This window comes from Nematostella vectensis, chromosome 9 (assembly GCF_932526225.1).
Source record: "Nematostella vectensis chromosome 9, jaNemVect1.1, whole genome shotgun sequence".
Classification (NCBI taxonomy): Eukaryota; Metazoa; Cnidaria; class Anthozoa; order Actiniaria; family Edwardsiidae; genus Nematostella; species Nematostella vectensis.
In genome coordinates, this window is record NC_064042.1 from 15105969 (window position 1) to 15130703 (window position 24735).

Sequence of the window (24735 nt, forward strand, 5' to 3'; positions counted from 1 at the left end):
GGCTTTAGTGTGCTGGGTGATCTGGTATCTGGTGTGCACGGCATAGCGTCAGAGCAACAACCTCATCATGATTCTGGCCTTCGTACTTCTAGTTATTGCTCCTTTATCATCCTCATCGGGTAAGATCAACGACTATGATTTATAGATCCCATTGACGGATATAGGAATGGTTCCGTGGCTTCCATGGTCCACCCTTTTTATGTAAAATGGTACCCCTTTAGACGCAGACAATAGAGGGCTTGGAGACTTGGTATGAACTTAGTTGAACACTCTATCCACTGCTCTAAATTATTAAAACCTTTTTTCTTGTTATTTAAGCAAGTAAAGACATGGGGAAATAGCACCCCAAGGTTTTGCCAGGCTTAGGAAACAGAAAAATGCTGTAAAATCTTCTTGCAATTCACTTTTTAACTTAAGGCATCAATGCTCTGCTTATATCAAAGGAACTTGGACGGCTATAGGTTATATGCTGCAGGTAGTCAAATTTGCTATTATTTATTGGGTTGATGTTAGGAGATAGGAACCCATTCAAGGAAAACTGATTACCAATAAATCGTGTTTAGCCGTAGCAATCAGATGATAATACTTGTTTGATTCATGTTACTTTTGAGTAGACATCGATTTAAAACGAACCATTTGGGAAAACAAAGTATGACTAGAATTGGGGCTCTATAGGTAAACAGAATACTTGTTTGTGGTAAAGAGGGAAATCGGGGAATATAAAACCAACCAGAGGAAGACGTGTGGTCAATACAAAATAAAACACCACCGGATATAGAAAAGAACAAGAAGAAAATAGTTCATTCACCACACCCTCCCTCCAGTACATTCTTTGCATACCCCCCTGTGGCTCATTCATCACATCTCATCTTCTAATGCATTCATCACACCCCCCTCTTGTATATTCATCACACCCCCTCTTGTATATTCATCACACACCCCTCTTGTATATTCATCACACCCCCCTCTTGTATATTCATCACACACCCCCTCTTGTATATTCATCACACACCCCTCTTGTATATTCATCACACACCCCCTCTTGTATATTCATCACACACCCCCTCTTGTATATTCATCACACACCCCCCTCTTGTATATTCATCACACCCCCCCTCTTGTATATTCATCACACACCCCCTCTTGTATATTCATCACACCCCCCTCTTGTATATTCATCACACCCCCCTCTTGTATATTCATCACACACCCTCTCTTGTATATTCATCACACACCCCTCTTGTATATTCATCACACACCCCCTCTTGTATATTCATCACACACCCTCTCTTGTATATTCATCACACACCCCCTCTTGTATATTCATCACACCCCCCTCTTGTATATTCATCACACACCCTCTCTTGTATATTCATCACACACCCCCTCTTGTATATTCATCACACACCCCCTCTTGTATATTCATCACACACCCCCTCTTGTATATTCATCACACACCCTCTCTTGTATATTCATCACACACCCTCTCTTGTATATTCATCACACACCCCTCTTGTATATTAATCACACCCCCCTCTTGTATATTCATCACACACCCCCTCTTGTATATTCATCACACCCCCCTGTTGTATATTCATCACACACCCCCTCTTGTATATTCATCACACACCCCCTCTTGTATATTCATCACACACTCCCTCTTGTATATTTATCACACACCCTCTCTTGTATATTCATCACACACCCCCTCTTGTATATTCATCACACACCCCCTCTTGTATATTCATCACACCCCCCTCTTGTATATTCATCACACCCCCCTCTTGTATATTCATCACACACCCCCTCTTGTATATTCATCACACCCCCCTCTTGTATATTCATCACACACCCCCTCTTGTATATTAATCACACCCCCCTCTTGTATATTCATCACACACCCCCTCTTGTATATTCATCACACCCCCCTGTTGTATATTCATCACACACCCCCTCTTGTATATTCATCACACACCCCCTCTTGTATATTCATCACACCCCCTCTCTTGTATATTCATCACACACCCCCACTTGTATATTCATCACACACCCCCTCTTGTATATTCATTACACCCCCCTCTTGTATATTCATCACACTCCCCTCTTGTATATTCATCACACACACCCTCTTGTATATGCATCACACACCCCCTCTTGTATATTCATCACACCCCCCCTCTTGTATATTCATCACACCCCCTCTTGAATATTCATCATACATCCCCCTCTTGTATATTCATCACACACCCCCTCTTGTATATTCATCACACCCCCCTCTTGTATATCCATCACACACCCCCTCTTGTATATTCATCACACATCCCTCTTGTATATTCATCACACCCCCCTCTTGTATATTCATCACACACCCCCTCTTGTATATTCATCACACACCCCTCTTGTATATTCATCACACACCCCCTCTTGTATATTCATCACACACCCCTCTTGTATATTTATCACACACCCCTTCTTGTATATTCATCACACCCCCCTCTTGTATATTCATCACACACCCCCTCTTGTATATTCATCACACACCCTCTCTTGTATATTCATTACACCCCCCTCTTGTATATTCATCACACACCCCTCTTGTATATTCATCACACACCCCCTCTTGTATATTCATCACACCCCCCTCTTGTATATTCATCACACACCCTCTCTTGTATATTCATCACACACCCCCTCTTGTATATTCATCACACACCCCCTCTTGTATATTCATCACACACCCCCTCTTGTATATTCATCACACACCCTCTCTTGTATATTCATCACACACCCTCTCTTGTATATTCATCACACACCCCTCTTGTATATTAATCACACCCCCCTCTTGTATATTCATCACACACCCCCTCTTGTATATTCATCACACCCCCCTGTTGTATATTCATCACACACCCCCTCTTGTATATTCATCACACACCCCCTCTTGTATATTCATCACACACCCCCTCTTGTATATTCATCACACACTCCCTCTTGTATATTTATCACACACCCTCTCTTGTATATTCATCACACACCCCCTCTTGTATATTCATCACACACCCCCTCTTGTATATTCATCACACCCCCCTCTTGTATATTCATCACACCCCCCTCTTGTATATTCATCACACACCCCCTCTTGTATATTCATCACACCCCCCTCTTGTATATTCATCACACACCCCCTCTTGTATATTAATCACACCCCCCTCTTGTATATTCATCACACACCCCCTCTTGTATATTCATCACACCCCCCTGTTGTATATTCATCACACACCCCCTCTTGTATATTCATCACACACCCCCTCTTGTATATTCATCACACCCCCTCTCTTGTATATTCATCACACACCCCCACTTGTATATTCATCACACACCCCCTCTTGTATATTCATTACACCCCCCTCTTGTATATTCATCACACTCCCCTCTTGTATATTCATCACACACACCCTCTTGTATATGCATCACACACCCCCTCTTGTATATTCATCACACCCCCCCTCTTGTATATTCATCACACCCCCTCTTGAATATTCATCATACATCCCCCTCTTGTATATTCATCACACACCCCCTCTTGTATATTCATCACACCCCCCTCTTGTATATCCATCACACACCCCCTCTTGTATATTCATCACACATCCCTCTTGTATATTCATCACACCCCCCTCTTGTATATTCATCACACACCCCCTCTTGTATATTCATCACACACCCCTCTTGTATATTCATCACACACCCCCTCTTGTATATTCATCACACACCCCTCTTGTATATTTATCACACACCCCTTCTTGTATATTCATCACACCCCCCTCTTGTATATTCATCACACACCCCCTCTTGTATATTCATCACACACCCTCTCTTGTATATTCATTACACCCCCCTCTTGTATATTCATCACACACCCCTCTTGTATATTCATCACACACCCCCTCTTGTATATTCATCACACCCCCCTCTTGTATATTCATCACACACCCTCTCTTGTATATTCATCACACACCCCCTCTTGTATATTCATCACACACCCCCTCTTGTATATTCATCACACACCCCCTCTTGTATATTCATCACACACCCTCTCTTGTATATTCATCACACACCCTCTCTTGTATATTCATCACACACCCCTCTTGTATATTAATCACACCCCCCTCTTGTATATTCATCACACACCCCCTCTTGTATATTCATCACACCCCCCTGTTGTATATTCATCACACACCCCCTCTTGTATATTCATCACACACCCCCTCTTGTATATTCATCACACACTCCCTCTTGTATATTTATCACACACCCTCTCTTGTATATTCATCACACACCCCCTCTTGTATATTCATCACACACCCCCTCTTGTATATTCATCACACCCCCCTCTTGTATATTCATCACACCCCCCTCTTGTATATTCATCACACACCCCCTCTTGTATATTCATCACACCCCCCTCTTGTATATTCATCACACACCCCCTCTTGTATATTAATCACACCCCCCTCTTGTATATTCATCACACACCCCCTCTTGTATATTCATCACACCCCCCTGTTGTATATTCATCACACACCCCCTCTTGTATATTCATCACACACCCCCTCTTGTATATTCATCACACACCCCCTCTTGTATATTCATCACACACCCCCTCTTGTATATTCATCACACCCCCTCTCTTGTATATTCATCACACACCCCCACTTGTATATTCATCACACACCCCCTCTTGTATATTCATTACACCCCCCTCTTGTATATTCATCACACTCCCCTCTTGTATATTCATCACACACACCCTCTTGTATATGCATCACACACCCCCTCTTGTATATTCATCACACCCCCCCTCTTGTATATTCATCACACCCCCTCTTGAATATTCATCATACATCCCCCTCTTGTATATTCATCACACACCCCCTCTTGTATATTCATCACACCCCCCTCTTGTATATCCATCACACACCCCCTCTTGTATATTCATCACACATCCCTCTTGTATATTCATCACACCCCCCTCTTGTATATTCATCACACACCCCCTCTTGTATATTCATCACACACCCCTCTTGTATATTCATCACACACCCCCTCTTGTATATTCATCACACACCCCTCTTGTATATTTATCACACACCCCTTCTTGTATATTCATCACACCCCCCTCTTGTATATTCATCACACACCCCCTCTTGTATATTCATCACACACCCTCTCTTGTATATTCATTACACCCCCCTCTTGTATATTCATCACACACCCTCTCTTGTATATTCATCACACCCCCCCTCTTGTATATTCAACACACCCCCCTCTTGTATATTCATCACACCCCCCCTCTTGTATATTCATCACACCCCCCTCTTGTATATTCATCACACACCCCCTCTTGTATATTCATCACACACCCCTCTTGTATATTCATCACACACCCCCTCTTGTATATTCATCACACCCCCCTCTTGTATATTCATCACACACCCCCTCTTGTATATTCATCACACATCCCTCTTTTATATTCATCACACACCCCCTCTTGTATATTCATCACACACCCCCTCTTGTATATTCATCACACACCCCCTCTTGTATATTCATCACACACCCTCTCTTGTATATTCATCACACCCCCCTCTTGTATATTCATCACACACCCCCTCTTGTATATTCATCACACACGCCCTCTTGTATATTCATCACACCCCCCTCTTGTATATTCATCACACCCCCCTCTTGTATATTCATCACACACCCTCTCTTGTATATTCATCACACCCCCCTCTTGTATATTCATCACACACCCCCTCTTGTATATTCATCACACCCCCCCTCTTGTATATTCATCACACACGCCCTCTTGTATATTCATCACACCCCCCTCTTGTATATTCATCACACACCCCCTCTTGTATATTCATCACATCCCCCTCTTGTATATTCATCACACCCCCCCTCTTGTATATTCATCACACCCCCCCTCTTGTATATTCATCACACCCCCCTCTTGTATATTCATCACACACCCCCTCTTGTATATTCATCACACCCCCCTCTTGTATATTCATCACACACCCCCTCTTGTATATTCATCACACACCCCTCTTGTATATTCATCACACACCCCCTCTTGTATATTCATCACACCCCCCTCTTGTATATTCATCACACATCCCCTCTTGTATATTCATCACACACCCTCTCGTGTATATTCATTACACCCCCCTCTTGTATATTCATCACACACCCTCTCTTGTATATTCATCACACCCCCCCCTCTTGTATATTCATCACACCCCCCTCTTGTATATTCATCACACCCCCCCTCTTGTATATTCATCACACCCCCCCCCCCCCTCTTGTATATTCATCACACCCCCCTCTAGCTTATCCATAACATCTTCTCTTCTAGTACTCACTGATCTCGGTCCCCCTATAGCTAATTTCACGTGTTTTTTTATTGCAGAGGATGACGGGAAAAGCGCGTTCCTTAAAGGGTTGGCTCAGCTAGAAAAAGACCGCACTGTAGGTTTTTCTGCGGGACTAGGTAAAATGATGAGCCTTTGAATATCCGCGTGTTCGCTTTGAGCAGTTTATCTGACTGATATCCGTCTATAGATCCTTGCCTCTGGTAATCTTTGCGTTCTGTTTTAGCAGGTTATCTGGGTATTATCTGTCCACAGATCTTTGCCTTTGGTATTCTTTGTATTCGTTTTGAGCACATTATATGACTTATTTTCGTCTATAGATATTCGCCTCTGATAATCTCTTGGTTCGATCTGAGTAGGTTATTTGAATATCCGTCTATAGATCTTTGCCTCCACTTATCTTCGAGTTCTCTTTGAGCAGGTCGTCTCACTGATGGTAGGGATCGCCGCGACACGGACTCGCTACTCGGTCTACGCCACAAGAGAGCCATCGGCGAGATAAAAGGTTGGATGAAAATAAAACGTGATGCAATGTGATGTTTGACACCTTAAAGCCGCATTGTCACCAGTTTACTTCCGGAGGTCCGACGGAAACCTCAACCGTTAAAAGAAAAAAAAATCTATTAAAATCCGAGATATTTAACGGGCCATCCGCTCTAAATCATCAATCACATCCTCAAAGAAACTTCCAATAGACACACTGCTTTCAATATTTTGAAATATTTTTCGCGTTTTCCGTCATCGGATCAATCGGATATTGCTACGTAATCGACCGGAAGTAAACAATGCGGCTTTAACATAAGTGCTTGTTCCTGGAATTAGCAAAGATAATAAAAATACTGGATCAAGTCATTTTTTAATCTGTTTAATCTGTTTCTACTGCGCTATCCAGATGAGCATGGAACGCCTGTAGTTTTGTCGATGAGTTTTTGCTAAAAAACTATAAGTTTTGACGTCACAACAGCATGTTGTCATGGCGAGCTTTCAATGTTGTTAAGTAAAAGGCAAGTGGAATTTAAGCGGATTGTTAGCCTGCGTAGCAAGCGATTCTGTTGAGTTTCAGCCGGAATAGAGCGCGAACGAGGAATATGGCCGCGCGCGGCCATATTCTTCGCTCGAAACTCCACAGAAACGATTGCTACGCAGGGTAGCGGACTGTCTAATTTTCAGGGGTGTTGCGACACGCGAAAACATATTTTGAGGGATTTAGCGTGAGAACATTTGCGTGGTGGCGTGGTTGTATTACAGGCTTCTCGCCATATGATTGGTCGAAGTAACAAGTCAATTCAAAGTACTGTCAAACGTCGAAATGTTTGTAGGACGCTGAAGGAAAAATCGGCCTTCGACACAAATACCTGAGTAACGTCAGATTTTTGGAAGACAAGTCGACACAACCCGACAATTCCTGCTCTCTCTCGAAAATTGGTAACTTTGATTATATAAAAGCAATATCATAATAACAAAACAAAAACAGGTTATATTATCATTTTCATCAGCAAATACTCTTCGTCTAATGCGACCCGCGGGAATCCCGAACAGAAATGGGACTGGCCGAGTAGAGGTGTACCATAATGCAAAGTGGGGCACAATCTGTGACAGGGACTGGGACCGAGAGGATGCCGAGGTACGAATATTGACTAAGAGGGAGGGGGGAGGGGTCAAAGTGTATCAGCTCATCATGAAAGACCACCATCACCCAGCCTTGCTAGTATGTTGACCACCATCACCCAGCATTGCTAGTATGTTGACTCCCATCCCCCAGCATTGCTAGTATGTTGACCATCATCACCCAGCATTGCTAGTATGTTGACCACCATCACCCAGCATTGCTAGTATGTAAACTACCATCACCCAGCATTGCTAGTATGTTGACCATCATCACCCAGAATTGCTAGTATGTTGACCACCATCACCCAGCATTGCTAGTATGTTGACTCCCATCACCCAGCATTGCTAGTATGTTGACCACCATCACCCAGGATTGCTAGTATGTTGACCACCATCACCCAGCATTGCTAGTATGTTGACCACCATCACCCAGCATTGCTAGTATGTTGACCACCATCACCCAGCATTGCTAGTATGTTGACAACCATCACCCAGCATTGCTAGTATGTTGACCACCATCACCCAGGATTGCTAGTATGTTGACCACCATCACCCAGCATTGCTAGTATGTTGACCACCATCACCCAGCATTGCTAGTATGTTGACCACCATCACCCAGCATTGCTAGTATGTTGACAACCATCACCCAGCATTGCTAGTATGTTAACTACCATCACCCAGCATTGCTAGTATGTTGACTACCATCACCCAGCATTGCTAGTATGTTGACTACCATCACCCAGCATTGCTAGTATGTTGACTACCATCACCCAGCATTGCTAGTATGTTGACTCCCATCACCCAGCATTGCTAGTATGTTGACCATCATCACCCAGCATTGCTAGTATGTTGACCACCATCACCCAGCATTGCTAGTATGTTGACTACCATCACCCAGCATTGCTAGTATGTTGACTACCATCACCCAGCATTGCTAGTATGTTGACTACCATCACCCAGCATTGCTAGTATGTTGACTCCCATCACCCAGCATTGCTAGTATGTTGACCATCATCACCCAGCATTGCTAGTATGTTGACCACCATCACCCAGCATTGCTAGTATGTTGACCACCATTACCCATCATTGCTAGTATGTTGACCACCATCACCCAGCATTGCTAGTATGTTGACCACCATCACCCAGCATTGCTAGTATGTAAACTACCATCACCCAGCATTGCTAGTATGTTGACTCCCATCACCCAGCATTGCTAGTATGTTGACCACCATCACCCAGCATTGCTAGTATGTTGACCACCATCACCCAGCATTGCTAGTATGTAAACTACCATCACCCAGCATTGCTAGTATGTTGACCACCATCACCCAGCATTGCTAGTATGTTGACTCCCATCACCCAGCCTTGCTAGTATGTTGACTACCATCACCCAGCCTTGCTAGTATGTTGACTACCATCACCCAGCCTTGCTAGTATGTTGACCATCATCACCCAGCATTGCTAGTATGTTGACTACCATTACCCAGCATTGCTAGTATGTTGACCATCATCACCCAGAATTGCTAGTATGTTGACCACCATTACCCAGCATTGCTAGTATGTTAACTACCATCACCCAGCATTGCTAGTATATTGACCACCATCACCCAGCATTGTTAGTATGTTGACCACCATCACCCAGCATTGCTAGTATGTAAACTACCATCACCCAGCATTGCTAGTATGTAAACTACCATCACCCAGCATTGCTAGTATGTAAACTACCATCACCCAGCATTGCTAGTATGTTGACCATCATCACCCAGAATTGCTAGTATGTTGACCACCATTACCCAGCATTGCTAGTATGTTGACCATCATCACCCAGAATTGCTAGTATGTTGACCACCATTACCCAGCATTGCTAGTATGTTAACTACCATCACCCAGCATTGCTAGTATATTGACCACCATCACCCAGCATTGTTAGTATGTTGACCACCATCACCCAGCATTGCTAGTATGTAAACTACCATCACCCAGCATTGCTAGTATGTAAACTACCATCACCCAGCATTGCTAGTATGTAAACTACCATCACCCAGCATTGCTAGTATGTTGACCATCATCACCCAGAATTGCTAGTATGTTGACCACCATTACCCAGCATTGCTAGTATGTTGACCATCATCACCCAGAATTGCTAGTATGTTGACCACCATTACCCAGCATTGCTAGTATGTTAACTACCATCACCCAGCATTGCTAGTATATTGACCACCATCACCCAGCATTGTTAGTATGTTGACCACCATCACCCAGCATTGCTAGTATGTTGACCACCATCACCCAGCATTGCTAGTATGTTGACCACCATCACCCAGCATTGCTAGTATGTTGACCACCATCACCCAGCATTGCTAGTATGTTGATCACCATCACCCAGCATTGCTAGTATGTTGACCACCATCACCCAGCATTGCTAGTATGTTGACCACCATCACCCAGCATTGCTTGTATGTTGACCACCATCACCCAGCATTGCTAGTATGTTGACCACCATCACCCAGCATTGCTAGTATGTTGACCACCATCACCCATCATTGCTAGTATGTTGACCACCATCACCCAGCATTGCTAGTATGTTGACCACCATCACCCAGCATTGCTAGTATGTTGACCACCATCACCCATCATTGCTAGTATGTTGACTACCATTACCCAACATTGCTAGTATGTTGACCACCATCACCCAGCATTGCTTGTATGTTGACCACCATCACCCAGCATTGCTAGTATAATGACCACCATCACCCAGCATTGCTTGTATGTTGACCACCATCACCCAGCATTGCTAATGTTTTGAGACGATGTTGAGAGGTAGGTCGGCAACGACCATCAGAAATTATATCTTACAAGCCTGACGAATGTATTTATATCTTTTATATATCTTTGCTCATACCATAGGTTTAATGCAATAGTTTTAGCTTTAACTTATAGATATATAAACCGGGTATTTTGGTATAAGGGTATTTGATAGCTTGTACGATGTTTTCCCGCCAGGTTGTGTGTAGGGAGCTTGGCATGATTAAGGCCATACACGAGACAAGGAAAGCCAAGTTCGGGTTGGGGTACGGGCCCATTTGGTTGAGCGGCATGCAGTGTACGGGGAAGGAGAATTCCTTATTAGAATGCAAGCACGACGGATGGGGACAGGCCAGCGGATGCACACACAAGGATGACGCTGGAGTCAAGTGTCTGCACACGGGTATGTCACGCAATGCAAGCAACATGTCACGCAATGCGAGCAAGATGTCACGCAATGCGAACACCATGTCACGCAATCAAAATCTAGACACACCAAGATGGACGATAGATAAGATATCATTGGTCGTTTCATACAACGTGCTCGTATTGTCGAATACCGAATACGAATAAAAGCGAAAAAAAGTTACTTTATAAAGACGTTAAATTTTTTTACTAGTTGAGTTAAGTAGACATATCAGTGGCTTTAAAATTCCCTGGTGGACCTGGGACCACTGGATCCCTCTCCTAGGTACTCCCTAGTCGCATACTAACGAGTCCTTATCAAATATCATCTGGCGTTCCAAATAAATCAATATGAATTACGGGGTAAAATGTTAACGTTCTCAGTGCAACCCTCTGTCACTACCAAAGGTAACGCAACCCGGAGCCGTATTGTCACGCCATGTTAATTTGTAACTCGTTACAGCCGTCCCATCAATCATTGAGGTGGGCTGCTACAAGGATGAAATGGAGCCGAACCGCGCTCTTCGGGCACTCATCGCCAACCTACGAAGCGAAATCAAATGGTACAACGTTCGTAGCATGGTGACGAAGTGCGCCGAGCGTGCTGCCCAGGGGGGCTATAAGTACTTCGGGATTCAGTTTTACGGCGAATGCTGGGCCGACAACGAGGCCGAGAGCAGATATGACATGCACGGACTGGCAGACCCTAAGGACAATAAACAACGGTGCTTTGAAGGTAAGGCGTGGTTTATAGATATATGAAGAGGGTTGGGTTCGAGGGTAGGGCGTGGTTTATAGGTATATGGAGAGGGGTGGGGATCGAAGGTAGGGCGTGGTCTATAGGTATATGGAGAGGGGTAGGGTTCGAAGATAGGGCGTGGTCTATAGGTATATGGAGAGGGGTGGGGTTCGAAGGTAGGGCGTGGTCTATAGGTATATGGAGAGGGGTGGGGTTTGAAGGTAGGGCGTGGTCTATATGTATATGGAAAGGGGTGAGGTTCGTAGGTAGGGCGTGGTCTATAGGTATATGGAGAGGGGTGGGTTCGAGGGTAGGACGTGGTCTATAGGTATATGGAGACGGCTGGGGTTCGAGGGAAGGGCGTGGTCTATAGGTATATGGAGAGTGCTGGGGTTCGACTGTAGAGTGTGGTCTATAGGTATATGGAGAGGGCTGTGGTTCGAGGGTAGGGCGTGGTCTATAGGTATATGGAGATGGGTGGGTTCGAGGGTAGGGCGTGGTCTATAGGTATATGGAGAGGGGTGGGGTTCGAGGTTAGGGCGTGGTCTATAGGTATATGGAGAGGGGTGGGTTCGAAGGTAGGGCGTGGTCTATAGGTATATGGAGACGGCTGGGGTTCGAGGGTAGGGCGTGGTCTATAGGTATATGGAGAGGGCTGGGGTTCGACTGTAGAGTGTGGTCTATAGGTATATGGAGACGGCTGGGGTTCGAGGGTAGGGCGTGGTCTATAGGTATATGGAGAGGGCTGGGGTTCGACTGTAGAGTGTGGTCTATAGGTATATGGAGAGGGGTAGGGTTCGAAGGTAGGGCGTGGTCTATAGGTATATGGAGAGGGCTGGGGTTCGAGGGTAGGGCGTGGTCTATAGGTATATGGAGAGGGCTGGGGTTCGAGGGTAGGGCGTGGTCTATAGGTATATGGAGAGGGCTGGGGTTCGAGGGTAGGGCGTGGTCTATAGGTATATGGAAAGGGGTGGGTTCGAGGGTAGGGCGTGGTCTATAGGTATATGGAGACGGCTGGGGTTCGAGGGTAGGGCGTGGTCTATAGGTATATGGAGAGGGGTGGGGTTCGAGGGTAGGGCGTGGTCTATAGGTATATGGAGAGGGGTGGGTTCGAGGGTAGGGCGTGGTCTATAGGTATATGGAGAGGGGTGGGGTTCGAGGTTAGGGCGTGGTCTATAGGTATATGGAGAGGGGTGGGTTCGAAGGTAGGGCGTGGTCTATAGGTATATGGAGACGGCTGGGGTTCGAGGGTAGGGCGTGGTCTATAGGTATATGGAGAGGGGTGGGGTTCGAGGGTAGGGCGTGGTCTATAGGTATATGGAGAGGGGTGGGTTCGAGGTTAGGGCGTGGTCTATAGGTATATGGAGAGGGGTGGGTTCGAAGGTAGGGCGTGGTCTATAGGTATATGGAGACGGCTGGGGTTCGAGGGTAGGGCGTGGTCTATAGGTATATGGAGAGGGCTGGGGTTCGACTGTAGAGTGTGGTCTATAGGTATATGGAGACGGCTGGGGTTCGAGGGTAGGGCGTGGTCTATAGGTATATGGAGAGGGCTGGGGTTCGAAGGTAGGGCGTGGTCTATAGGTATATGGAGAGGGCTGGGGTTCGAGGGTAGGGCGTGGTCTATAGGTATATGGAGAGGGGTAGGGTTCGAAGATAGGGCGTGGTCTATAGGTATATGGAGAGGGGTGGGGTTCGAGGGTAGGGCGTGGTCTATAGGTATATGGAGAGGGATGGGTTCGAAGGTAGGGCGTGGTCTTTAGGTATATGGAAAGGGGTAGGTTCGAAGGTAGGGCGTGGTCTATAGGTATATGGAGAGGGTGGGGTTCGAAGGTAGGGCGTGGTCTATAGGTATATGGAGAGGGGGAGCTATTATAGCAAGGGTTGAATGTATACAGGGGCTCATAAGTAGGGGCAATCATCTGTATCATTTAAGTGCCACGGCGTTTCCTAGGATCAGGCTATTTTTAGACGCACGGATTAGCCAATTAGATGACAGGGCGGAAAAATTGACTTTGTCTCAAGGAATCCAAAATGGCGGCCGAGAAGGGGGAAAACGACGCTTGCTTTTCAAAGTCTTCCTACGTAGTCATATGCCTTCTTATTTCTGAATCCTTTTTGTCGCAGAGAAAGGAACATACTGTTACTAGCCTTGGACTATTTATTTCTCCATAAGTGGACTCAAACGTTGTTACGAACGTTGTTTTCTTGCCCTTGCAAAAAATAAGTGATCATTTGTATCGATCTCGAAATTCTGTCGCTGAGAGGCGATATTATCATTCATAAGGTTTTTGATACTGCTAGTTAACTAACAATAGCGTAAGAAGTAACATACGAAAGTTTATGTCGTGTCCGTTACACCTATATAGTACCAGAATGTAGGGAAGTTGATTGCCCCTACTTATGAGCCCCTGATGTATACTAACTCGTGTTTATTGAGTGCAGGTACCGGCATGCACTATGCTAACTTCGTGTACAAGTTCGCGCCCTGGAAGGACATGGGGTGCTGGCTGGATTACCATAACGCGCGAGCCATGACCAAGCTGCTGGTTAACTTGAGGCTGCAGATAGACTGGTTCAACATCGGCAAGACTAGTGAGTATCGTGTAGCGCAATGATGTGTGACGCTGCGCTCACGCAAGCAGTTTCACTCTTGTCACGCAAAGTAAACTAGCAATGTAAACTTTTTGTCAAACTACACCATGCAATGCGAACATCAGCAAGACTAGTATCGTGTAACACAATACAGTGTCACGCGTGTCATGCAACGCAGTGTCAAACAATGCAGTATCACGCAATGTTAACTGGCAATTTAAGTATTTTGCAACGAAACATTTATATGTCAATCACCACGCAAATCAATGTCGGACATCGGCAAGACTAGTAAGCATCGTGGACACCCAATATGCCATAATCAATAGAGCTACAAAGTACAATGGCTGAGTGGCTTATATTTCATATCGCTAAGAAGTGGCCATTTGATAGAGGTAACAATGTATCAATAGAGCTTACAATGTTTGAGTGGCCAGTATTTCAGAACGCCAAGAAAGGACCGTTTAATAGACGTTCCACTGTATCTTCCAGTTGACTACTGTTACAAGGCAGCAAAGCAGGGCGGATGGCGCTTCTTTTCCATTCAGTTCTACGGCGAGTGCTGGGTGACGAATGACGATAAAAGCTTTAGACGACACGGACCGTCTGTCTCGTGTTGGAACGGAGTCGGGCAAAGGATTACTAACTACGTCTACGAGATCGTCTAGACCACGACACCAGGTGCGCACAAGGGTGTGGCTAGGGGGGCAGACAGGAATTGACCCCACATGGGACGCTCCTTCTCCAGTCCTCTTTCAAAGGAGTCAAGTATGCAACCACGCCGGGGGGCGCGCATTTTAACAGTATTAACATATAGATTTAGGCACTGCCTAAAAGCGGAGCCAGCATGCAATCAATTTAAGCCATATTATAATACCTATGTATGTATGTATATATGTAAGGTGTGAGTGAAGCCGTTTATAGAAAAGTGCTTGATGCACAGGTGTAGAGTGTAATATGTGTGTATGTATATTTTTATTGTTGTTTAACACGGAAAAACTTGTTGGGTGTATATGGAGGTATCATCCAATAGGGAACATTGGAGAATTGAAAATGAATTTTAATTTTTTACAGTAAAATGGGTGCATTTTTATTCTCTTTAACATTTAAAACCATATCAGCACACAACGCGTTTCTATACATTAGCATATCGTTTTTGCCAGTAAATGTGCTCCATACTTGCCTACACTGTCCAAATTCCCTTTCTTCCTTTCACATTGCTCTACTACTAGGTTTTCTTGATTTTTATAATTTTCTCTCAGTTGAAGGGTTATAAAAGTTATTTGGTAGAAATTACGAATAATGGATAAACAATTTTGTCAACCTTCTTTACTGGGTTTTTTTGCCTGATACTTTTTGAATTGACACTTTGTCTTGGGTGGTTCGTACGAAACGCTGACCCTCAATGAGGAGGTCCATGGACCCACTAGACCCCCATATTGAAGCATCATGGTTTCAAGGGTATGTACACCTGGTATTTTTGTGTTAAAACATAAAATAGGGCTTGGTGTGGCATTACAAAAAGATGCAGTTCGTTAAAATTTCACATCACTTCCATGTACGGTGCTAAACTATCTTTCAAATAATTGCATGAAAGGTCAAATGGTACATTGCTGTTGATTTTTGCAAATATCATCTCAGATTCCTAAGTATTGAGCCGTATTCATATCAGCTATTTGAAAAGTAGATTGCTCACAAAACCCTGTACAGTTAATTAGTTAAAATTGAAACTATATTTTTTTTACTAGAAAACCCATTTAGTCCATTTGCAATAAGGGCCAATGTTGGTCAGTATTTTGTACCAGCCACTTTGTCAAAAGGTGAATGAAATAAACCACTCTTGTTTTCAAAGTCTTTGACTACTTTTAGTTTATTTTATTAGCCTGGTTCATTTTTTTTAAAACAAGTTTTTATTTGTAACTAGTATCTAATTTTTTGTTACTTAGCTGTATTAATGAATACATACTGCCCTAGCATCATGCCTTTAAAGCTGGCAGCTGCTTGAGTTGGGATTCGCCTGAAAAAAATTGGAGAACAGTGACAAAACGCTACGGAAGAATACTTAGATATAAATGTTATGCTGAACAAAACCTAATTGATAAACCTAAAATTAAAAATAATTCCAAGTAACCTTTAAAATAGAACCTTGAACAGAAAATTAATATAAGTCTGTTTTTAGGGGCTAATGAGCCAGAGTTTCTTAGGAAAAGCTGTAGAGAAAAACTATAGGTATCGAACTAAATGCTCCCAACAAAAATCTGTCTTTAGTTTTCTATGAAAATTGAAGAGATGGGAGTTTTGAGATGTTGTATGAAAACGTTGAGTTGTCGAGTATTCAAGATATCTTTTTGTGAACAAATTTCATATGCAAAAAGGGAACTGTGTAGGTAAAGCAGATCTTTTTAGAACCTATTACCCCTCGTGAACCTTTTTTATTTCTAAAATTTAAACCAGAGTTCATTTTAAATTTTAAATGTTCTTCGAACTCACAAAATATAAACTAAAACCGTTCCTCGCTCGATATCCTTCACAAAAGAGCTGACAGAACTTAAATGTGATGAAGAATCTCCAGATAAGAAATCGTTTTTTATTTACAGGAAAATACAAAACGCGGGAAAAAATAGACGCAGGGTTCCCGTGAGTGTTAATACAAAAACACTAAAAACTAAATAATTGTAAGTTTTGATGCAACTTTTGGGGTTTTATTAAGTATATAGCCTTCTCGGATAGTGCTAAAATATATTCTTGTATAATTATTTCACTGAGGTGGCGTTTTGCTAAGTTATTGCAAATTGTGCTGGCTCCACGGGCAGGCGGGCGACACCACAGGGTACCCGCGCAATGACAAAAAAAACTGCGTCGCATAGTTATATACCATGTCTCTATACCCATGGAGCTTCGCGCGCGCCTGGCAAAACGAGCTATCAACTGATTTTCAATAATAAACCCTCTATTAAGCGAACACAACTTAGACATCTGACTGCTCTTGCTGTAAGACGTACTGTATTTTTAACTTTATTCTGAACCTTTATAAAGCGGCCCCTTTTCACGGTCCCTTATAATAATAATAATGAATAAGAATAATTCCAACAGACAGAAGTGGTGGGTTACAAAAAAATAACTACGTCATATACTACTCTACTAAATAAGGTTAAATAGACATCTACTTACAAAACAGCGGGTGGGTGGTAGTTTAATAGAGGTACAACTGTATACACCACTTGGTACGATTCCTAGGGTGGCCGCTTAACAGAGGTGGTGGGCTAACCTAATACATTATCTTTTTTTTCAGCTAGATGATGCAAGTATCCACAAAGGGAGAAAGCCTATGTCAAAAGATAGCATCAAAATGGCTTGTTGTCAAAAGTGCCTTGTACGACTATTCAATAAATATAAGTAAACCAGTCGAATTCAAAGTGGATCTTATGTCAAAAGTGCCTTGTACGACTATTCAATAAATATAAGTAAACCAGTCGAATTCAAAGTGGATCTTATGGGAAAGATTGGGAAAGATCAGGGGGTTTAACGCCTTTTTAAACGCATTTGTCAGCACACGGGCTATAGGATAATTTGACTCCGAAACGAAGTCTAATGTCTTGTTAGTGTTGAATAAGCACGTTTTCCTACTTTGACTGGATGTGTTTGCTTATTCGGGGGAAGCGCTTATTTCAAAATCCATGTCATCTTTAAATTTAAAAAAAAAATGCTTTTTAACAACGTGCAAGGTGTAAAAGTCATCATAGAACCATAAGAAACTTGAGCTTTCAATGATGTGTCAAGGAGCAGGGTTAAATCACATCTCCCCTTCTAACGTAAAGTCCCCCGGGAAAAAGAGGAAGAGGATAGGGAAAGAAGAAGTGCTCATTGAAGAGCATTAGTAGCAGTAAAGATGAGAGTAATGAGAGCAATAAGAGGGCTAGCCATTACAGACATGCTGGTGACAACACCTTCTGGAAGAACGTGTCGTACTTGGAAAGCTAGGGCGCTATACAAAGCCCAATTAAAAGTTGCAGAGCCTTAGTAGTTGGATAAAGCTTTTTGTTTTAGTTAGGGGAAAGGTTATAATTTTTGGTCACCTTTTTGGGGGAGGTATTTTTAGCTTAGATTTGGGGGAGGGACGCAATTTTTGAACTGAAAAAATATTCAAAATAGTAGCCCTCCCCCAGATAAATAATGTCTGCTCCCTCATCTTATTTCACTTGTCTTATACGCGACATTTTATCTCTATTCTGTAAGATGATTAAACGATTTGTCAAAGTTTTGAAGTAGAATCTTTTTTTCTCTAGCAATAAGCGGCAATAAACTGATAAAAGAACAAAGACACTAGCTTTCTCCTCATTTAAGGGTAACCCTCGGCTAGACAAGGAGTCGTTAACAAAAAGATGTCTAGAGGAGAGTATGTCAATAATGATTTTGTACATAATATTGTATGGGCGTAAAATGCAAAGGGAAAGCGTCGCACGCCGCCAACTGAGTCAACGAAGCCGTGGTTTTTCTACAGTTGACAAAACAAGGAGGCTTTGACAAAGGGTAAGTCTTCCGACCGAGGATAGCAGTTCAAATAAGCCAGATTTTTATCAAGGGGAAGAGCAAATAATGGTCTCAGAGTTATAGACTTTGAGGTGACAGTTTTTTTGTGATATGGATTTTGTTCATTGAAAAAAAAATCAAACAGATGCTTTAAATCTATCAGTAATTTTAACATTTTAATCATCCAAAGGGAATAAAGAGAAACCTACATATGGCGTTTCGCATTTTGTATAATGTAAAACATTTCTTCCCAATACTCCAATGTTCTCGAAGATATCAATGCATCCGTCATCTCCGTGCACAAAAGCTTTGACACGCGTACCATGTACATATTACGATCGGTACAATGTAAGTGTACAGGAACAAGAAATGTGCCCCCTTCTGTGTAGGCGTTAATGCCTGCAAAAGGCCTGATAAACGATTGATTGATTGATGTTTGAAAAAGGGATCAAGGGAAAGAGAGAAAGGATATGAGCTGGAAGAAAGTGGAAAATGTATTAACAAATATGCAGCAAAACAAAATAAGTGGTATTCGCGTTATTGAAGGGTTTACCCTCCCCTTCCCTCGTGATAGTTATGTCTATCTATGCCTATCTTTCATAATAGCAAACCAGTTACAATTTACTTGTTTACACTACCGTGGCTGACCATAACGCCAAATCACTCCGCAACTTTCAGAAGCGCTTGTGTTAGGCTAGAGGACACCACTACTGGTTACATTAAAGCAATAATGACCATGGGCAATATGCAATTGAGAGTTTCACTGAAAGATCAAGTTACCCAAGATAATGATGGGATACTGTGTAGGATTCCTCAACAGAGAAGAGATTCTTTTTTACGATATCATTCAATAAATTCTCAACACCTATCACTGAGAGAGGATTCCTGCACAAAAATGAAGTTCCTCTTTTATAAACGTTTGAAACACAATTCTATACCTAAATTGAAAATTCCTTTAATATTAGTCGACAGGTTAGGAAATTCAAGATAACAAAATCAATATCAATATATTTATATTCCATTATCCTTCGAAGCGAAAATATCATAGGTAACTTATTTGGCTAAATTTAGAGTTGGGACCCTGAGGGGGCGGCAGAACAGACATTCCTTTGTTACTTTGTTACTGTTGACATTTCAACAACAATCGATGTTCTTGCAATGACAGTAAAAATTTGGCAGATTCGACTACCAGGTTTTAATGAAACGAAATTATTATCATTACTATTATAATCATTATTACTATAATTGTTATTATCATCATTGTCATCATTATTTTCATTATTACTATTATCATTATTATCATTATTTTTATCATTATGTTTGATCTTTATTTTTATAATGATTATAGTTTAATACCAAAATAACATTGCATGTATCTGCCTGAACACCAATAAAAACCCAAGATTTTGACATGGTTTATTTGTATTTTAGTCCTTATAGATAACAGATATTATTCATAATCTCCCCTATGTTAAAGTGTGAACAGTTCAGCCCCCACTTACTAACGACTGATCAATGTCAATTTAACACTCTCGGCCAGTGCCAGTAATCCTGAAATGCAACGGGTTTTCATAGTGCAGACGAGTATCTAATAGTCATAAGTGCGGTTTTCGCTTTGAGATGTCAAAGATATGAGCACTCAATTGTAACATTCAATTCAACTTCAAACAACATCGAAATAAATTCATTTAGATTGCAATCTTTTTTATTTAAAACTTGACAAGCTAATAGGAATTTTCTTCTCCGTCGATTCCAATGTTTGCTGTGTCATTTTTGATTTCTGATGACACATCTTAAAACATCGTTCATTTCGCCAAAAAAATACATTCAGGCAGTGGACACACGTTTCATCTCTTTTCTTTGCGCTATTTCTTCGTTTTTCGCCACAGCAGCGGCGACTTCCTGGCGAAAACTCGAATTTCCGAATCCAGTACTTGGGCTAAAACTAGTTGTCCAAAACACAACTCTTTCCATCATGACTTGATTCCTACGCCCACCACACTTGCATGGCAAAACCCTGAAAATTTTAAGTCGAAACTCGCGATTTGTGCAAGAATAAATAACAGGATTTAAAGCTGAACTAACGTAGTGCAAAAACTTTATCCCTGTTACTGTATCTGGCGATATTTTTACGTTTTCGTATTGAACAATCAAATTTGCTAGAAAGAATGGGGCCCAGCATGCAATGAAACTGCCCATGACTATAGCTAGAGTCTTGGCCGCTTTTAGCTCCTTCTTGAAGTAATACGCCTGACGTATGGGGTACACGCGGCGGGCCTGCATCAGTGCTGTTTTGAAGATGTGGGAGTAAGCCTGGATCATGACTATAAGAGGCGAAATGAAGGCGACGATGAAAATGAAGAGGGGGTAATAGCTCCATCGAGTGGCGACGAGTCCAGACAGAACAACGGCATAAAGAGAGATTCCAGTCAGAGCAAATAGTGCCCTTTTTGTGGTCATTATCGTATGGTAATGTAGCGGTTTCGTTATGGCGAACTGTCGGTCGATACTTATAGCGCATAGATTCATGATCGAAGCTGTAGAGAACAGCACGTCGAGGCACTTCCAAGCGGTGAACAAATCTGGTAGGCATGTGAAACTACTGTGAGAGAACTGGAAGTAAAGCCAAATAGGCATTGAAATGGAAGCAACGAGAATGTCTGTGACGGCGAGGGAGAGGATGAAAAGAACTGTCAAACTTTGGAGGTTTGAGCTCCGGTAAAATGCGATACACACGACTGTGTTTCCAGCCAATGCCAGCATGATCACAACAATCAGAGCAACTGAAATGACGATTCCTAGAGTCGTTGGCGACTCAACAGAACTAGCTCCATCGCATGAATTATTCGAGCTCATGTTGCCTTCTTTAGCGAGTCCTTGGATTTGAGACTCCCGCTTTCTGGTTTGTTTTCTTGCGATGTGGTATATATCCGCTGTAGCTAAGCCTGGGTCAATTTGGATGTTCGAAAGCGATGATTATTAAGGTCAATTAGATTTATTTTTTCAACTAAGGAAAAGATTCTCCTTAAGTCCAATAATCCGTGGTTGTATTTACATCAGATCTCAAAACACGCGGTGTAGGCCGTGCTGAGTTAATTAACTTGGAGAATTTCTATTACTTGCTAAACAGGAGCTAAAATTATCTCAACCTTCAATCTCGAACATTCAATCGTGTATCGTGGGTAAATTGCCGACTCAATAAGTCCTTCTGGAAACAATCTCGGCTGAGCTTCAATTAATCTCGCACTTCACTCCAATTCAACTTTTCATTCAATCATTTCCCTTTTTTCTTTTCTAAGATTATCTCATTAGCATGGCAATAAATAATCATCGCAGTGTCTTAACGAGCAGGAATATAATATATATCCGCTTCTTTTTCACCTTGCAAAGGAGCAAAGAGTCCGTTGAAGTCTTCTTTTCATTCGCCGCTTGTGGATTGCTTTTGAACTTCGCACATTCCGAGTGAAAATAATCTTCTTTTTCGATCTCCAGCGAAATTCTTCTTTTTCCTAAGATTAATCTGCACTGTAAAATCCAATATATAGAGCTCCTATACTACGAAGGAGTTAGAATCACAATACTTTCGCGATTCGCACTCTAGATCTAGATTTCGGATCAAAGACCTCTCTCGGCTGACCAAATACCATCATTTCCAATGTTGTTATGGTGATAAAAAACCTATTCCAAACAAAAAGCTGTCAGCCGAACTTCCTCTTACTTTGTCTTTTGCTTTGTGTGGTCAAATAAATTAAAAGTTGCCTTGATTACAAGGCTATGAAACGACTTCAGGAGAGGATTAAGAACGGCCCAGATTTTTCAATCGTTTTATTCGCCGCAGAAAATAAAAATTCGACAAAAGAAGTGCACACTTTGTTAAACTTAAAAAAAAGAACGTCATAATGAATTGACACAATAAAACCAATTGCTAATATAGCTGTTGTGCTGTTATTCACATTAGCACGATATCTCCAAAACCAAATACAACTTTAGAAAAGAGGGCAAGCCTAACGCAATTTAAAAAATTGTAGAAAAAGCGTAAGGAGATTTCCTGTTTGGAGCTCAATTTTTTAACCGCCTTTCGGTCTGTTTGCTTTTTTTGACAAAGATGTCATTTTCAGCAGATGAATCGGAACAGACTAATTCAAATGACCCACAGAAAGCACTTGAAAAGACCAATTTTCGCACCCTAAATCAAAAATCTGTCGTGAATGTTACAAATAAAACAATGAGACTTGTTACCACATGCATGGCTACCAAAATTTGATGAAAGGTTGACGTTTTCGAAGAGTGACTTAGATGAAATTTCAATAAACAGCTCTATAATCCACAAGGGATTTGATTGCTTACATGGTTTTAATACAACCATAAACGAAAGCAGTTCGTAAAGTAAGTAGTGTTTACATTTGACTAAATGGAGAAACATTTCGCTTTTTATCCTTTTGGTTAAAACACAAAATGCTGTTAAGATTTTATCTCTGATTGCGGGCAAAAACACTCACGATTTACTATTTTTCGACGATATAATAAATGTATGCAACATACTACCGGCTGTTTAATTTGGCTGACCTCTATTTTTTATGTGGGGGGATTGAGAATTGAGAAGGCTGTTAAATAAACAGCGTTTAAAAAAGGAGAACTATTCAAAGAAAAAAGATAGCGGCATATAATTAGGACAATGCAAACGTCCATCAATCCCCAAAATTTTCAGAATCTCGGGGTTAGACCCAGCACTGTCAAGGTGGCCACGGTAGCGCGCGTCGTCAAACTTGATGTAAATACAAACTTGACTGTGACCGGTTTAAGAGTGCCTCATCACAGCATAAGCTCGAGGGCTCTAGTGACAACATTACATCTTCCATATTTAGACTATGTACTTGCAGCTCTTAGACAAGTGCGAGGGTATAAAGGGGGCGTGTGTGGGGCCTCCACACAAAGATTTGTACTGGACCATTACATAACTAGAAAGACTACAGACAAACTGTGGTCTTTGTATGCGTGGTGTAGACAAGCTGTGAATCAACACAACGTTTAAAAAGTATGTTATACGCCTCTGAAAAACATAGGAGTGGCGCTGACGTTTGGGACGTTAGCCTTTCGTGGGGGCAAAAGAAACTGAAGCCGAATGGGGGTGTTACTTATAGTGCAGTGTGCACGGTAAAAATAAAAACCCTCACTTTTTTGCCTTGAATTTCTGCGCGTAGAAGTATAAATCTTTTTTTATAAGAAAGCCTCTCTAAGAACTCTCGTAGTCGAGTGTTTGTTTATATGATTTACATGCCTTTGCGCACGCCTTCTTTGGCCCCGATTGTGAGATGTATCGAGTAATTGAAAGGTCTTGCACTCGTTGACAGGAGGTCCTTCATGCCTGGGACGTCACTTGAATAGCGTTTTTCAGCAGGGGAGACTTTTTAATTGTTTTGGTGTTTTTTGCATGAATGGGTAAGGCATAATATTTAATGTCGACCCCAGTGAAAAGACATTTTCGATGAAAGAATTTTTGACAAACAGAATAAACAGGTGTTCATAGCACTGGGACACTTATAGTTCCTTTGCTTTATAAATAAAAACTTATTTAGTATAACTGTTCTATTGTTATAAGTAACTTTAAGGAAGCTTCAA

At 42.2% G+C, this 24735-nt stretch overlaps 2 protein-coding genes and 1 long non-coding RNA gene across 4 annotated transcripts in view; 1 reads left to right on the forward strand and 2 right to left on the reverse strand.

Annotated features, from left to right (window-relative positions):
• Positions 1 to 18064, forward strand: LOC5506601 (lysyl oxidase homolog 2A). Of its 2 annotated transcripts, none has more exons than XM_048733066.1 (9): positions 1 to 119; positions 6479 to 6559; positions 6862 to 6945; positions 7937 to 8064; positions 11052 to 11256; positions 11722 to 11994; positions 14440 to 14589; positions 15079 to 15267; positions 17879 to 18064. In XM_048733066.1, exons 1-8 carry the CDS (start codon positions 68 to 70, stop codon positions 15252 to 15254), a joined length of 1149 nt encoding a protein of 382 aa, XP_048589023.1. In that variant the 5' UTR covers positions 1 to 67; the 3' UTR covers positions 15255 to 15267; positions 17879 to 18064. The 2 variants fall into 2 exon arrangements, with proteins under 2 accessions (XP_048589023.1, XP_048589024.1); XM_048733067.1 differs by having other exon boundaries at positions 17883 to 18064.
• The window catches only part of LOC116614252, an 18611-nt gene continuing 10305 nt past the window's right edge, over positions 16430 to 24735 (reverse strand). Inside the window, exon 3 of the long non-coding RNA XR_004294438.2 lies at positions 16430 to 16603. This is a non-coding gene — a long non-coding RNA (uncharacterized LOC116614252). The remainder of the gene's footprint in view (positions 16604 to 24735) is intronic.
• On the reverse strand, positions 20518 to 23178 carry LOC5506626 (dopamine receptor 2). Its single transcript, XM_032375046.2, has one exon. It carries the CDS (start codon positions 21970 to 21972, stop codon positions 20944 to 20946), a length of 1029 nt encoding a protein of 342 aa, XP_032230937.2. The 5' UTR covers positions 21973 to 23178; the 3' UTR covers positions 20518 to 20943.

Excerpts from the sequence above, each read along its gene's own strand:
- LOC5506601 (XM_048733066.1), top strand. The coding sequence starts at position 68 with ATGATTCTGGCCTTCGTACTTCTAGTTATTGCTCCTTTATCATCCTCA. Across the intron at positions 8,065-11,051 it reads GGGACCGAGAGGATGCCGAG|GTTGTGTGTAGGGAGCTTGG; the intron begins GTACGAATATTG and ends TTTTCCCGCCAG. Across the intron at positions 11,995-14,439 it reads TAAACAACGGTGCTTTGAAG|GTACCGGCATGCACTATGCT; the intron begins GTAAGGCGTGGT and ends TATTGAGTGCAG.
- LOC5506626 (XM_032375046.2), bottom strand. The coding sequence starts at position 21,972 with ATGAGCTCGAATAATTCATGCGATGGAGCTAGTTCTGTTGAGTCGCCA.